Genomic DNA, 17,636 nt, shown 5'->3' with positions numbered 1-17,636 from the left:
AATAGACTACCCCTTATAAATCAATGTTTCAGCAGTAGGAGAATAGGAAGTATTAGGTGCAACCACATAAATGCAAGACCACGTTTATCATTAAAGAAGAATGCTCCTACCAAAAAAATGCAATGTCAATGCATGTATGTTAGAAATTTTGGCATTCTTCTAGATTGTTGAATATTAGAAGTTAGAACAAAAACAGACAAGAATTCAACCTTGAGCTGTTGTTGCCCACCATAGAAACAACAAATAAAAACCTTCAATATAAGCTGAAAATAAAAAATACAATGGTTTTGAATCATACTGAACTCAGATTGCGTATAAAAATAAAAAGCGTACCTGCCCAACTCCAGCAATAAGAAATCGTCCAGACTGTGCAAACGTAAGTGAATTAACAAATCCGGTCTATTTTCCACATAGCACAACAAGGCATCTATTCAGATAACTAACATAACATGAACATAGGCTTAATATTTGAAACAAAATAAAGTATAGCCTCAGAGCATATGAAATGCACAAAACAAGAAATATAGCATAAAACATAATACTAATGGAATCGTGATTGTGTACCAGCCTGAAGACCCAAAAATTTAAAATAAGAATATAATTAAATATCAATCTGAGAGAGAGAGAGAGAGAGAGAGAGAGAGAGAGAGAGAGAGAGAGAGAGAGAGAGAGAGAGAGAGAGAGAGAGAGAGAGAGAGAGAGAGAGAGAGAGAGAGAGAGAGAGAGATAAAAAGACGATGGAGCGGAAAAATGCAGAGAAATGACAAAAAGATTGGGAACACAAAAAAATGGAGCAATAAAGCAAAATAATATATCAATTGAAGGAAAGTCTCAGGAGGCAAGGAGAGGAAGGGCAAGAGGTGAAAGTCCAAAATCTGCAAAAGGCTTCTTCCAAGTTGAGTGTGAATCAAAGATTCAAAAAAAATCAATAAGGGACACCTTGGCTAATGGATCGAGCTGGATTTTACATCAAGGATTAGGAGCCAAACTTTGACCCTTCTAACCACAATGTTTTGAATACACAATTGTGGATTAGAATGTATAACCGAACTCTAAAACTGGAGCTCTTTGCTCCTGGTAGGACTAGACAATTACCTATACACTTTCATAATTACCTATTACTTTATATTTTATTTTTATCCTTTTATATTTTGATTTAATTATGTTAAATCCTATTTCAAAAAGGGGACGTTACATGCCCTTCCCAAATTTGCTCATCCTCAAGCAATGATTAAATGATCATGGAATCTCATCCATATCCACCTTCCACTGCACAATTATTATCATATGTGTTCTCTCCCTTATTTTGAAAGTGAATTATGATCAATAGTAGAAACTTGACAAAGCTTGAGAGAATTTTTTCTCTCTTCTTCTAGAAAAAAGATCAAGCCCATCTCATAATGGTGTCAATTGAATTTGCAAATGCCAATGTTCGCATGATAGCATACCACAAATTCATATCTTTTTGTTCACTCTTAGTTATTCTCTTCTTCTAGATCAACTAAAAACATAAAGCAAAGCATGGATCGTACACTTGAAAACATGATGCATACACATGAATGCGTGAAGACATGGAGCATTCACAAAGAAAACAAGTGAATATATCGAAACACAAAGCATAACATTAAAACACAAAACATACACATAAAAAAAATGGAGGGAACACATGAATATAATGTAGCCAAAGTTAACTTGGTCCACAAAATAGGTAGGAAAGTCCAACCAAGACTAGAACCATCTCTTAGGGTAATCAATTCACCACTTAGGCCACATGAGGCAATAACATAAAATCGGGACCAAAACCATCCGTTGGGGTAATCAATTCATCATTTGGCCCACAGGAGGCAAGGACGCCCAACCAGAACCAAATCCATCCCTTAGGGTAATTAATTTATCATTTAAGTTTTTAACCCACAAGAGGCAAGAATATTCAATCAAGACTAGATCCATCTTGTAATGTCCCTATCATAGATCACCACAAGTTGCAAAGAACATTAGCCTATCAATTAATATAACAACCCTTCATCATTTATGCCCTTTAAAAGAGTCACAACCCTTCATAATTGACCTCTTTGAAAGAGTCACAAGCCTTCGTAATTAGTACCTTTTCAAAGCGTCCCAACCCTTCAAAACTTTTGCCCTTTGAAGGAGTCACATCCTTATCTTTTAATTTCCTTTTTTTTCTTCTATTAATTCTTCCTTTCTTCATACCTTTCCCTTTTTACTCCTTTCTCTCCCCTTTATAATGAAGTTCTCTTCTCTATTTATATATGTCATGTTTGAAGGAGTCACAACTTTTCATTTAATGCCTTTTGAACCTTTATTGACTTAATTTTGTATTGTTATATTTTAATATTATTAAATTTTTATATATAAATTATTTTTGATTCTCTTATAATTTTATTTTATTATTACTTATTATTAGGTCCTATTTCAAAAAGGGGACATTAGAATTCAACAAAAATATATTATTAATGAGATAATTTAGCGGTTGTTAAGAAGGTGAAGCAATCATAACTGGACTTTATATTATTTGTAAATGGAGCAAGTTTACCAAACACTAAACTAAAAGACGCACCCTTAACTTGGATAAATCGTCATTTGAGTTTTTTTAATATAACTAAAGATACTAGATCAGTAGCAACTGGAAATCTTTCCCACTTGTGCATAAAGTATGCTTGTTATTCTTGGATCTGACCACTTCTCAATTTAGCTACTACACAAAGAAGATCAAAACCTAGATCAATGCCCGTTTGAATTAGAAAATAAGTGGTTCAAAGATCCAAATTTCAATTCCAGTATGGAATAACAACGAGCTGACGCTAAGTCACAAGGTTCTAATTTGGGTTTGTAATAATAAAACTAAGATTATGCAAGGGTACAAATTTGAAAAAACAAAATCAACATTACAATCGCCTTATATAAATTTAATTATTTTGAAGTAATATATCCACAAAATTATCAAAATAGTTTAACATTACCTATAAGAGTTTCTGGATTAAATTGTGTCGAATAATTTTGCATCAATGTTCCAAATCACACTCAATTATCCATCATCAAGATGAAAATAAGAAAGCATAAGAAAAATAGGATAAAGTTACAAACCTATACAAGTGAAATAGAGTGGGAGAGGTGGAAAAATACAATTGTAGAGAACTTGTGATGCAGGAGCATCCTGGGTTTCTTTATAATCCTGCAAATTAGTTCATTCTGCCTAGTTCCAATTGGGCCAACTTCACTCACATTTAATTTTGGTATAGTCAAATTATATTTGATGAGGGCCGACTTGTGGTTTCTCCATGTTCTATAATTATCCGTAAGCCATTTTGGCAAGTATAAGTAGGGTGTTTAGGTTTAGGGTTAAGGTAGACTTTTGGGGAGAGTTCAATAGAAAAGAGATATGTGGATTTAAAAAGCTGATTTGAAGATCTGGAAGTTGTACATTTGTAATTGGTCGTAACCCAAAAGGCCTTATAGCTGGGCATGTATGCTGAATATTTGATGAATCAATAAATATATCCTTGTTCTCCCTCTCCTTGGTGCTGTTCCTCATGTTTGCTTCCGTTGTGTTAACTCTTGTAGGGTGGTTTTGATAGCTGGGTGTGCTTTTGGCCCTAGTTATTCATCCCTTGCCTGCATCAGTTGGTATCAGAGCCCGAAGTTCATCCTTGTGGAGATTGGATCGTGTAGAACCCTGATTTGGATCTGGTTGTAGGGTGGTAGATCTGTGGATTTGACCTATAACTTGTAGAGGGTTAGGATCTTGCAGGAACCTAATTTGTAAAGATGGTTCGTGGTAGAGGAAATAATGTTGATAACGCTATATTGGATCAGTTAAGACAAATTGCACCCAGATTAGATGATGTGGAGACAGCCCAGAGGAGAGGAGCGCATCTTGAAGATGTAAGTGATGATGAAGCAGCAACACCAGACCATAATCCAGAACCTGAAGAAGATCGAGATGAGGAAAGATTGTTGCGATTATTGTCTAGGGCAAATTCAAAGCTTGCTGTAGAAGTTGTCCCTTATGATGGGAAATTGGATACAAATACTGTGCTAGATTGGATCTCTGCTATGGAGAAGTTCTTTTGGTATGAAAACACTCCTGATAACAGAAAGGTGAAGATTGCAGTCACTAGGCTGAAAGGTCATGCATCATTATGGTGGGAGCACTTGCAAACTAATAGACAAAGGAGAGGAAAGGAGAAGATAAGAACTTGGCCAAAGATGGTGAACAAGGTAAAGAACAAATCCCTTTCTACTGATTACCAAGTTAGCTTATTGAGAAAGATGCAAAATTTGAAACAAAGGGACATGACTGTGAAAGAATATACTGAGGAATTCTATAGATTGGACATCAGATCTGGACATGTGGATGATGATGTTGAGAAAATTGCAAGGTACATTAATGGATTGAGACTCTGTATCATATGAAAAGTTCTAGTAACACTATGAGGTGTTCAAGTCATTTCAGATTGACAGGTCTAGAAAATGTGTAACTGCTATTGAAAACATCCCCAAATCCATCATAAGCCTCCATGCATGATACAAGTATTATGGTGAATGGTCATATCCCCCCCATAATATTGATGTAGCCCCTCTATCATATGGTGCGATAGTGAACATTGTTCCAAATATGCAGATTTTTCCAAATTTGACTTTATGATAGATATATTCTAGAAGTGTTTAATGATATTTGTCTCTTCTGAAGATGAACATGATTGTTACCATCCCTATTAACAAAACATTGTTCAACTGGATCACGTATTTCCTATCTCAGCTACCGCTGTGATGACCCCTTCCTTTTGGTAAGTTTTCTCTCAATTTGTTTAGGGTGATAATATAATTATCTTATTTTGACAATAGACGTTACACTCTTACACTCTTACTCATTGAATCAACATTCCCATTTCATACTTCCTTATCACTAAAATTATGCTATCAATTTCTTATACAACTGGAGACCATATTTTTGTTATGATGACATTTCCAAACCATTTTCTTCACAATAATCAATGTCCTCAAATATGATTGCTGTCTAGTTCGATCTTGGTTATTGACTTATCATAGATTGGGATGATACAATTGCAGTCTTTAATAGTGCCTTGTGTTAATTTGGATCAGTTTGGATTTTTCATTAAACTCCTCAACTAAGTAAGAAATGGACCGACTTCCTATGAGACCCCCATCATTGTTTGTTTATATGTGGCAAAAATACTGACCGTATGTTCTAAGTGATGAATCGATTCCCTTTTCTCCAATTCGGTGATTATATCAATAATAAGCATCACAAAATTCTTCTGTGTCTTCACCTTTCAGCAAATACCCAAAATAGTTGATTTAATATTATTCCTTGGGTCGATACTTATGCTTTGTTAGCATGTTATTTGTATATAATGATCATCAGTAGTTTCTGACATATGCTGAATAGACACAAAGTCTGAATCTTCATTCGTACCATTGACTATGTATTCTTCCATGTGTATTCCCTGGTTGGATATTCATTGTCTGATTATATTCCAATCATATTAAATATTATTCGATTTATAAATTGTAATCCCTCTTTTTCCATCATAGTCATCTGCGACTAATGAATTTACCCTAGAGTTGAATTTCTGTCTGATAGCTGAAAGAGAAACTGAGATTTTTTATGATATATAATTGTGAGGTTCTATACTGGTCGCTGATTCTGACTGGACCTGACTTATGTGATTCCTTCCTTCTTGATTATTTCTATCAATCATTTTTATTAATTGATTGAGGTGTCATCCTAAGCTATAGAAAACTGGATAATATATATTGATGTCTGAATTGAGTCTAATCATTGATGCTTATAGTACCAACACTGCCAATAGAGAATATTGCTGGAGCATTCGAATGAATCTCTGAGATAACTTCTATTAATATTCATCTTCCTTTACAATTCAGCAATGGTAGGTTTTTGTGTGAAGAGAATTTTGTTCAATTCTAGTTTCTGCACTGTGTATTTAAAATATGGTCTGTAGAACAAGTCTTCAAATGATAGTAGACCTGATTCTCTTCCATAGTGTGGATGCTCAATAATAGGTATCAATGTAAGTCTTGTTTGATGAGTCAATCCTTATATTCCATTGACTCGAGTATACGTGGTAGTAGGTTAATTGTGATACCTTATCTTCTTTCATTCCCATAGCTGAGATGAAGTTTGTTTTGCCGGTAGATACCTTCCATTTTTGTTGTTTGATAATCCTCTATGCACTATACATATATAATCTTTATTATATCAACATTGTATCTTATGATTAAATCAATCCGACTGTAGCTATAATCTTAACAATATGCACTCAAATGCAAGGAAAGTTTTACATCATAAGTTAAAAAGGCAGAAAAGCAAGCCCTTAATGTAACATATATTTGCAATATGCAATAGTGCAAGACAATCATCTTTTAATGAGTCTAATTAGATAACCTTAGCATTTAACTTCAGCAATATGAACTTCCCACTAAAAATATGCTCACTGGTGCTATTTAAATTTTAATTAGGCCTTTTCTCATCTGACATTGACTTCAGAATAGAAAAAGGTGATCTCATTTCTTACCAAAGGTATATCATGCACAACTTTAAGGCTTTTATTGCTGTTCTCAATAGCCCACAATCGCACAATTCCATCACCAGCCCCTGATGCAGCAAGATCACTCCCTCTACACACTGCAAGAGCTCCAACCCAGGACTCTACAGAAGAGCTACTTCCCATTTTATGTGTTACGTTACCATTTCCTGCATCCAAGCAAAAAATTCAACACAATGTTTTAAACACATAAACTAGAGAAGAAAAGAAAGAGAAACAAATGAACCAAAACAAAAGCGTGTTAAAAACATAGACATCCAAAAAGCAGTAACAAGGTCCAAACTTGCAGGTCGTGTAATGTCTCCATTTTGGATTTTTTTTACAATGCAATTGGTGTTGGCTTTGCAGGTTAGTGTCAGCCTGATCAGAGGAATAATTTACCAATGAGCTTAGATGGTTTAAAGGAGTCATTAGTACTTTCACATGTTATTTACGACTTCTGGTTGTTAATGTTTTCGAACCAGAATACAGGAATGCGATAACAAATGACACAATAACTTATCCTGAGAAAACCCTCCTACTCAGGGGTGGAAAATCCAGCCCCACAAAATATAGACCCTTTTATAGAAAGCTAAAACAAATACACAGGGCTCTTAAACTTCTGATTATCAATACCAAACAATCGATCAATCAGTAGTATACGAAGTTCAATCACTTCAACTATGCAGATACAGAATATAAAAGTTCTTCAAATGAGATTAACTAACTCACTCAAATCTGGTTTATCACAGATCACATACATACAAATACAATATCATAAGATGCGCTTGATACAGAAGATTTACTCATATTTCAGACCAGTAAATATCTATGCAGAAAAATGATCAAACACCCAATACTCTCTCTCAACCCAATTTCTCTCCAACTGAACAGTATAATAAAGGCACCAATGATTTATCAATTAATTATATCTCTTTGAATAAATGACATTATTTCTCTTGCAACAAATTTGGCTAGTTACAGGGGTTGTCTTTACAGTCCACTCATCCTTGATTTTTAAAAAAATATCTACCATAGAGATTCCGGAATAGTATAGAGAGAGAGAGAGAGACTTCAAGTTTGAAGAGCTGCAGTTGTGACACTTATTTTGCCTAGCATAATTGCTAATTGCACCTTCCTATGCAAATTAATTCATTTTGTTCAATGTTGTCTTTTTTAACCTTTCTCAATAGATCAATTATTTTTGTTCAATGTTGGCATTTTAATCAAACAGTGGCATGACATTAAACCCAAATTTCCAATTATCATTTACAAATTGCTTACCAATATCATTGCCATCATCAACTTGTGATGATGTCATTTCTTCTGGCTTTTCCTCAGCGCCATGATTCTCTGAGAGATGTTGAATACCCGCATGCCCATGTGCACCTTTTGCAATAAAAATTGGTTTTTTCCGCATCATGCTCCAAAGTTCTATGCTTCCATCATCAGAACCTGATATAAACTCTTCATTGTTGACAAAACAACAACATTCTAAAGATGCTGCAGGTCCTCTAAACACTAACTGTGTCTCCTCAGGAATCTGCACACCAAAGTTAGTCATTGGGGAGAATCTATTAAATAATCAGTAAACCATAACCATCACACAAGCACTCTAAAGAAAAAAGGCCATAAATAGATTTCATCATAAAAGTTGAAGCCACTGAATGGATGGTGATGGGAATTTCTAGTCTATCTGCCTTGAACATCATTAGTAATAAATGATCCATCATTTTATATAATGTCAACAAATAAAATACTAAAACTATACAGGGAAGCTATAAAAAAGGGGTTAAATATTGTGAAAGATAAAACAAACTTTTCACAACCACGGGAATGCTCCATAATATAGACACTAGATTGGGAGAATGATATGATGAGCTAAGCACCTACACCATAAGATCATTCAGATTTTCTAGACAAGAAGTTTCAAAGCAAATTACAGCAGATCTTGGTATTTGTTTCATGACACACAACACATACTGATAGCAAAAATTTCAGAATACTATCATCAAACACCTCAAAAGAAGTGACATTATTTTTTAATGTAAACTTGAGCTGCTATATAAAAAATTATATATGAAACAGGATATCTCTAAGTGCCTAAATCCTTCCACCAATACATTAAAAGATACCTTCCATAAACGCAATGTGTGATCATGTCCAACAGAAAGAACTCGTTCTTTTCGCAAGCAATCTACCATTAGGATTTCACTTTGATGACCGTAGAGAGTATCCATGTACAATCTGTCTTCTGCACTCCACAATTTGATTGTGCGATCAAATGATCCAGATATGAGTTGCTGTGTACCTTGCCGAAAAGCTAAACAAGACACAGCTCCCCTGTGACCTGGAAAGGCCTGCAGTAAATAGAGAAGATTAAAAATTGAATGATTGCTCTGCCCAGATTAATAATGGATAAGCACTAGAGGTTATGAAATTTGTACTTGAATATGTTCTCGTGTGCGGGTATCCCATAGATGAACAAAACGATCTAATCCTCCAGTAGCCATGTACCGGCCATCAGAACTGATAGCCATTGATAGAATATGTTTGCTGCGCTGCTTCCTATTTAAACTTTTTGTAGAGGCTTCCTTGCTGGGCCAGTCATATTTCTCACTTGCACCTGTTTCAACATCCCAATGAAAAATAGTACCATCTTTTGATGCTGAGAAACCCTTTGAATCATCTTCTCTTAGAGCTACAGCTGTTACAGACTGCTTGTGTCTTTTAACAACTCGCCACTCTACCTGATTGGAAGGCTTCACAACCCTGTTGAGAATTGACCTTTAGCATTCATTTATTATACGGAACCAAACTAACATACCACAACATATTGTCTTGAATTTCCATTTACTAAATGAATTCTTTTCAAAATTCTGAAGGGCTAATCAATAATTTCCTGTGGAACTTATTAGAGAAATTTGGAATTTGGAATAATTGTCCACTCAATTACTTACTACTTCAAACCATCATACGAGGCTATGCATTGAACTCTTTTACAAAACTCAGCACCAACCACACTATCAACATTTCTTTAGCAAAAAAAAAATGTTACCAATAGGCTGGATAGCTATTCAAAATTCATGATATAAACATCAAAAAAAAAACTAAAACAGCTATAAACATTCATGCGTATAGACTTGTTCCTTGAATGAAGTATGCACACATGTAACAGAATCAAACGACTAGGCAGTTCAGTTGAATACAATGCCTTTTCTGGAAGTAGAGAAAAGATAAATGCACCAGCAAGCTATCATAACATCTACGAAATAATTATCTTTAAATTGTATTTTGTTAATATTTCATTGACAATCAAGTAAACAAGCAAGTATTTTTAGATTAACAATCTTCTGTTAATATTTCAGATTATCATAACTACTAATTTTAAGTGTTTGAACCATTCTCTGGTGAATGAAACTCAAAAACTTTAAAATAAAAGCCCTGGTCTAAATAAACACAAAGAATCACCTCAAGAAAAAAAGTTCTTATAATAAAAAATTTAAACACAAGAGGTTTGAATCTCCAGGCCATCATGTTGCTCTTATTTGTCGCATCAATAATAATACACAACTAAACCAATATACAGTTGAGAACTCCAGACACCAATAAAAATAACTAAAAGATCATTGTAATTTGACGGCATACAGTCAACTGTGACTTATTTCTGGTGCAAAAGCTTAAGCATCATTTAGAGTTGGATCCACACCCAAAAGAAAAATGTGCAGAACTTGTCCCAAAAAGATAATTTCTGCAATGTCCCTAAATTTAAGTTCCACTAAGGCCATAGCTAAAATAAAAAATGTATAGTACTGCAAAAATGCGAAGTACTATAACAAAAATTTAGGTACTATAAAATCATAACTTCAACTTGCAATGTATAAACTTACTGATAACCAAAGCAGAGTATATCATGGTTTAGAGCCCCATAAAAGCATAAATTGTTTGGGGAGTAAATCCACAAACCAGAGGAGTGGGATTTTTAAATCCGCAAACCAGAGGAGTGGAATTTTGGAAAAAATCGACAAAAATCAGATATAGACAAAAAAATGTGAAAAACTCAAGAAAAGCAGTCAAGAACTGCGCTTCTTTTTTAATTAAAGGAAATTTCCATAGAATGGATGAAAAGGGACATACATAATGATTCAAAGCACTTGCACAACCTCCTGATATATTTTAAACTTGGAGTACTCAAAGTTTTAACCGTGATATTGTTTGTTTAGAATTCAATCAAGCTATGATTTGAACAACAAAATATGATGTGGCCTTTCTTATTTTTCAAAATCAGAATGAAGCTACGAAAATCTTCATATTCATTTAAGTAGAATTTATTTGTGATATTGCTATCAAGATTCGTCTGTGTAGTTTTTGAGTCAAACTCATTGACCCAAGTTTCATGAGTAGTAGTTTACAATATTCCATCTCACATAAGAATAAATGGAACACTATGCACTCATTACATCCAAGTGGTGCTCACAAACGTGAACCACTAGGACTTCCCAAAAGGTCACTCATCCCAGTACTACTCCAAGCATAAGTGCAATTAACCATGATTATACCTTAAGAATCATTCTTTAGAAAGCCTCTTAAACTCATCAATTGATAAGTGGGAGATTTTTTCCACAGAAAATCTAATCGTTATATTTACTATCAGGATTCATCTATGTAGTTTTTTAGTCAAACTCATTGACCTAAGTTTCATTAGTGGTTCGCAAGAACCCATCTCTTATGAGATTGAATGGAACAATTAGCATTCATTGCATCTAAGTGATAAAGAGTGAAGCACCAAGACTTCCCAAGTCGTCACCCATCCTAATAGCGGTCTAGCTCAAGTGTGTTTAACAACGAAGTTTCCTCCAAAGTTAATCCCACTTGGCTTGCAACCCCATTTACATAACCTTCAATATGTGTTGTGCCTTATGAACCATTTATTGGAAAGCCCCTTATACAAATCAAATAATAAGTAGGCCATATTTTCCACAACAAGTCAAACTATGATATCTCTATCAAAATTCATCAGTGTAATTTTTGAGTCAAACTCATTGATCCAAGTTTCTTGAGTAATGGTTTTCAAGAATCCATCTCTCATGAGAATGAATGGAACACTTAACACTCATTGAATCTAGGTGATGAGCAGAGGTGAAGCATCGGGACTTTCCAAAACATCACCCATCCTAGTACTATTCCAACTCAAAGTGCACTTAACCACAAAGTTGCCTCCAAGGTTAGGCCCACTTTGTTTGCAACCCCATTCACAAAACCTTCAGCAAGTGTTCTGCCCTATGAAACATTCATTATAAAGCCCCTTAAGCTCATCAAATGATAAGTTGGAGATATTTTCCATAAGTTAAATTTTGATATTGCTAATAATTTTTGAGTTAAACTCGTTGACCCATGTTTTGTGAGTAGTGGTTCACAAGAGCCCATCCCTCATGAAAATGAATGGAGCACTAACCACTCGTTGCATCTAGGTGAAGCTCGTAGAGGTGAAGCATTAGGAATTCTCGAGAGGTCATTCATCCTAGTATTATAGCTTTGACATGCTTAACCATGGAGTTTCGTCCAAGGTTAAGGCTACTTTGCTTGAAACCCTGTTTGCAAAACCTTTAACAAGTATTGTGCCTTATGAAGCATTCATTAGGAAGCCCCTTAATCTCATCAATTGATAAGAAGGAAAATTCATTATTTAGAACTCTCTCAAGTTCCTTTCATTATATACACTCAACAAACAATTGTATACAAAGTTGGCATGACATACACATATGTGAAGTGATACATACACGTGTATATAACAAAACAATTCTATATATGTTGAACATAAAGACTGAGCTGCGTGAATTATAAATTTAATTTAAGTTATAAATATTGAGCAATTTCATAAATCATAAGAACTTATATGTCATAATTGACAAGCCTAAAGTGATTTATATAATTATCGACGGGTTCTTTGTTTTCTCTAAAATAGATAGTGAAAAACAATGTTACCCTGCTCTTTTAGATATATTGCAACAAATAAGGAAGCTTTGTTATGATCTTCTTTTGCTTCATATTGCAACAATTTAAATATTTGAAATTCACATAAACAAAATCAATGTTAGAAAAGAAATATTATCAATCAAGTTATACAATATATTCAATGCTGAGAGGAAAAATTTCTTTGTAATTGCCTATCTCTCATGCCACTTCCCGAATCTACAATACTTCGTGACTACGCAAAACTTTCAACCCCACTTTCCCAATTGCATCTTGAACACCACGCATCAATTTCGTAGAGAAACACGTCATATTTTTGCAAGTTTTTCCCATCACAATTGCTATTAGAGTTTTTGCTAGTTTCCCGTAATTATTTTGCTTATCAAATTGTCACTTTTTGCCAATTAATCATCTATTAAATTGCAAAAAAAGTTGAAAGTCGTTGACCAAAAATCCTTGATTTTTGGGAGAATGAATCACTGCACATGCCAACTAATGATTAATCACACATAATCGTGATTTTTTGTCATTTTTTTCTTCTATGCTATTAATATTTATTAATAGACAATAACAATTAATATTTTGAAACTACTTTGTAATATTAATTATAAACTATAAGAGTTTGTTGCTTCTTGTAAAAGGGCAATCTATAATAGTCATAGTTACACCGCCTTCGGGGACAGGAGGACGGCAGAATTGGGGGGCAAGTTCCTAGGACGGGCTTACAGAGGGGCCTCAATTTGGGGACAACGGGGAGACGGTGGCAGGGGACGGGGCGTTGTATATACTATACATACGATACTTAAAATGCTAGTTATGAAAAGATGTATTGCAATAGAAGATATAAACATGTAAAAGTGTCAATACTTGAACATTGCATTGAGTTGGAACATCGAACATTGAACATAAATAGTCAAATCAGCACATAGTAAACATTGGACATCCCCCCATCCTCAGTGAAGGTGGCAGAAATTGACGGTGTCGCTTGGGATAGGGGGACAAAGTCCCCAAGTACCTGGTGCATCCCCTTCTTCGAGATGTGGGGCAAAAGGGGAGGGACGTGTCTCCATGTTACTATGATAATAGTGCATAATAATTATAGTTTCATAGCCCAAGTCCCCGGTGCATCCCCGTCTCTTCATAGCCTTTGCTCATTATAAATTAGAGGTTGCTGGCATTTGGAACACAAATACCAATCTGGTAGCGCTTAGTACATTTGCAGCGATCCTTCGCGAATACCAACAAATAATGCTCCTCAACCAAAAGCCAACTACTCTACAATTATTGGTGTTGTCTATTATGATAATGGTCAAGATAAAGATGTAATAAACACATGCACCATCCTTCATCTCCCCCTTAAAATCCACTATTATTAGATGCATTTTCCTTTTACAAGTCACTTCAATGACTTTGATTGATCAACAACTAAAGGTTTCCATTATTCCATCCATGATATGGATACCTCTACCTCATCCCACAAATTACTTATGGGCTTCAATGGATCCCTTACGAGGTTCATCTTTTGCAATTAGTTGTCACATACCTCAAAACCTAGGCACTTGTACCCTTTTCAATCTTCATTAATTTATCTGAGCATTTTTTGCCAACATGGTGAGAAGAAAATGTTGAAAGTCAATCCCTTTGCATAGATACATCTATGAATGTGATAATTGGCAATCTCTCGAAACTCTTGTAAAATATCATTTCCAGCTATTTGATTTGGTCTCGTGTAAGAACCATGGATTGTTCTTTAAGTGTGGCCAAAAGTGGGCAATTCCTCTACCAAAAGTTCAAGATCAGATGGAGCAAGGGGGCTCATTTCTTGAGGCCCTCTCCACAACCCAAAACACATGTTACATCACCAAATGTAAAGAACTAGCCTATAGAGATTACTATAACAGTGTGTCGTGGTCCCCAAGAAATTGAAGATGAGGATATTCCTTCCAAATGTCCATTTAGCTCTTCTAGAACCCATATGACTACCATTTCCCCACGTATATAAATCACCAAAAAGTGTTATACAACACAGCTGAGATATTCCCCACATGCTAAAAGCTCAGCACTAGTATTAACGAGAGCCTCAACATGTTTTGGATGTGAAACATTGACATCTAAAGCATGGCCAAGTCTACCTCCACAAGCAATGCTCCTATACATCAAGCACTACAGCTGACTTCTATCACAGATTTCTGTAACTATTTATCTACCCCCTTTTACCTCATTTCACAGTTCTTGTATGATTTCTGCATGTTTTCCTCTATAGAATCATATGCGACTATATTTGAGGATTGTTTTAGGTTTGAAAGTTGCCTTTTAATGAATACAGTTTTGATTTGAACTATGAAAACTCTTCATGCCTATGACTATATAATTGCATGCTTGTATGTATTACTCATCTTGACAGATTCAAAGGAACAAAAAGTTTCCATATTTCTGAAGGAATTTAGGCAACTACTACAACCAACCATATGATACAACTTTACGTTTGCAATATATCATGCCCATGCTAGAGATCGTGTTCTTAATAAATAAACCTAGGATATACAATAAAATATAATGGCAATTCATTATAATAGGCCACCGCCAACCATATCTACAAGAATTAAACAGAAGAAATTTATTTTAAAAGGGAAAGTAGAGTTAGAAGAAATTATAAAGCAATTTAATTTTTAATAGGGTTGACTGGAATATTTTTTATCATTAAATAGCGGCTAGGGGCAGCACCCTTGTAGTAATATCTAAAAAATCACATCATTGGGCAAGAGACTATATTCAAAATGTCCTGATTATTACTTCTATCTGTAATTCATCTACCCCTCAACTGAACATCTTCTATAAATCCTACTAAACAACAACCCATCCAGGCATTTCCTTGGCAGCACAAACCTTGACTAGGCATCCAGGGCCACACTTAGAATGAATGGCCAAATCCTCTTTCACAAGTAGTTCCACACTAGAGGAGGCAACACTGATATCTTTGACCTGAACACTCTCCTCATCCCTAGCAAGACCTTCCAAAACGAATTACTTCTACAACCAACCAGGCCACACTCCTTTAGTAGGTCCGTCAATTTCTTCAGAAAGGTATTGCATCTTGCCACCATCCACCGCTACACAATTCTAGAACCATCCACCCAGCAAAGGGGATATCTCTTCACTTCCTTCCCTCATTGACATATCACATAGTAGACTTTTAGCAAAGCGATCATCTTCTTTTCATCAATGTTCTCCTGCATATGGTCTAATTCATCAAGGAAATTTTCTTGAAAAGCTTCGTACACAATGCAACCATATCCTTCGCTTCACCAACATTGTTCAAGACTGCAACAAACATTGTCGTAATATCCATATTCACACAACAACAATGCTCAGATGAGAGAAAATCCCCGCCCAAAAGCCTATGTACTGCACAGACAACCAGCCCATGGCTGTAGATCAGAAGCTTTTCAGCCATTTCTCTAATTAAAAAGCAGTGCCCCATTATGGAAAGGTGCGAGTCCCCCAACTCTGGAAGCTACAAGGGTGAGCAAAATGCATTTGTAGATGGGAGCATTCAAGACATTTTTGGAATGGAAATCGAATAAGCAGATCAGCAATTTGGATTATATATGAGGACCTATTAAGGAGTGAAAGACAAGTCAATATTAAGGAAGAGAACTGCAATCAGCAATGACACAGCAGAAAACTCAGATGAGTTTTCTTTTCAGAATTATTGAGTTGAATGATAATTAAATTTCATCATTTTTTAATATTTAAGATACAATACAGTTTTCAACCTAAATAGGAACTATTGTTCTAGGGCAAAAATAAGAAATGTCCCTAAAGAGAAAACTACACAATATTGCCCATGTAAACTGACACTAGTTCTGTTGCTCCTTGCAATGTCTATCTTGCTTCTTTGAAACGCTGTCGTGCTCAATTTCTACCTTTAGGACTGTCTCTTAACCAAAACAAAAATCAAGTGATTTCATGAACTCCATTGCTCCATCTTCTTATCAAGAAAAAGTTTTCTCGCACGTGATACCTTCAAAATCATCCTCCCAATTATTACCTTAGCCAAAAAGAGAATTTTATCAATCCGATAAATAAATTTAAATGAAGAAGGGAAATACCTCGAAGCAAGAAGACGCTGCACACGGCCGCTCTCTTCGAGCTGCTCCTGCTGAAGAATCTCGGCAACAAGCGAATCCCGTTTACCCCTCCGCCCTTCTTCATCTTCATCTTCTTCGTTTTCCTCATCCTGATCTTTTGTTATTTCCCTAATTTTGTCCAGATAAGCTTTGGCCAACTTAAGTCGCTTATCATCAGCAGTCTCTGTATCCTCCAAGGCGACGTCTTCATCTTCTTCCTCCCCATTTCTGTCAACAAAATCGTCGTCGTCTTCTTCACTGCTGTGAATCTCCTCCCCCTTCCCTCTTTGTCGTTTAAAGGTTTTATCGTTGAAAAATGGGTCATTGCCAATTGCAGGAGTTTTTCTTTTTCTGTTACTTCCTCCTCCTCGTCCTCCTCTTCCTCCTCCTCTGGATACATTGCTCTTATGGCGCTGCTGGTTTTTCTTCATATTAAACATTGTCGGAAATCTTGATCCTTTCAGCTTTAACAATGGCGGCACCTTCCTTCAGAAACTCTATGACTGCCACTGCATTTTTTCATCGGCTTAAACCTCTGAAAATAAATTTTAGGTTTTGGGGGACTGAATCTTGCCTATGCGACCGAAAAGAATTAAATTGGATGGAAGGAATATTTTTTTTAAAAATTATTTAACATATACTTTTACAAATTTACATAACTATATAAATATTGGTAGACATATTACAATACTTTTCAGATTAATTTGAAGTTGTTTTCATTTAATTTTTGATAACTAGTTTTAAAAATAGTTTCACATATAAATAAGAAATCTATTGGTTGTAAGTTGAGTATGATCTTCAAGTAGGCCTTCCTTGTGTGTAGAAGGTCATTTTCTATTAATAGCATTTATTTCCTTATCCAACCTTTTTTTCTATAGGGTCTTTATTTCCCAATGGCCAACCATAATCAAAGTGTTCAATGTCTCCAAAAATCGTTGGTGGTCGA

The 17,636-nt window shown here is 35.2% G+C and overlaps 1 protein-coding gene across 1 annotated transcript; it reads right to left on the bottom strand.

Annotated features, from left to right (window-relative positions):
- Positions 1–288: 288 nt before the first annotated feature.
- On the bottom strand, positions 289–17,130 carry LOC149575983 (U3 snoRNP-associated protein-like EMB2271). Its single transcript, XM_089793708.1, has 6 exons — positions 16,673–17,130; positions 9,035–9,359; positions 8,723–8,947; positions 7,872–8,130; positions 6,579–6,757; positions 289–399 (listed from the first exon to the last, which is right to left on the bottom strand). The coding sequence occupies exons 1-6, from the start codon at positions 17,128–17,130 to the stop codon at positions 304–306; spliced, it is 1,542 nt and encodes a 513-aa protein (XP_089649834.1). The 3' UTR covers positions 289–303.
- Positions 17,131–17,636: the final 506 nt, after the last annotated feature.

The sequence above is a fragment of the Cupressus sempervirens genome, chromosome 1, assembly GCF_028749045.1.
Source record: "Cupressus sempervirens isolate cs-2001-9-10 chromosome 1, ASM2874904v1, whole genome shotgun sequence".
NCBI lineage: Eukaryota > Viridiplantae > Streptophyta > Pinopsida > Cupressales > Cupressaceae > Cupressus > Cupressus sempervirens.
Note: the sequence above shows the minus strand (reverse complement) of the source record. Positions and strands in the feature narration are given on the sequence as shown.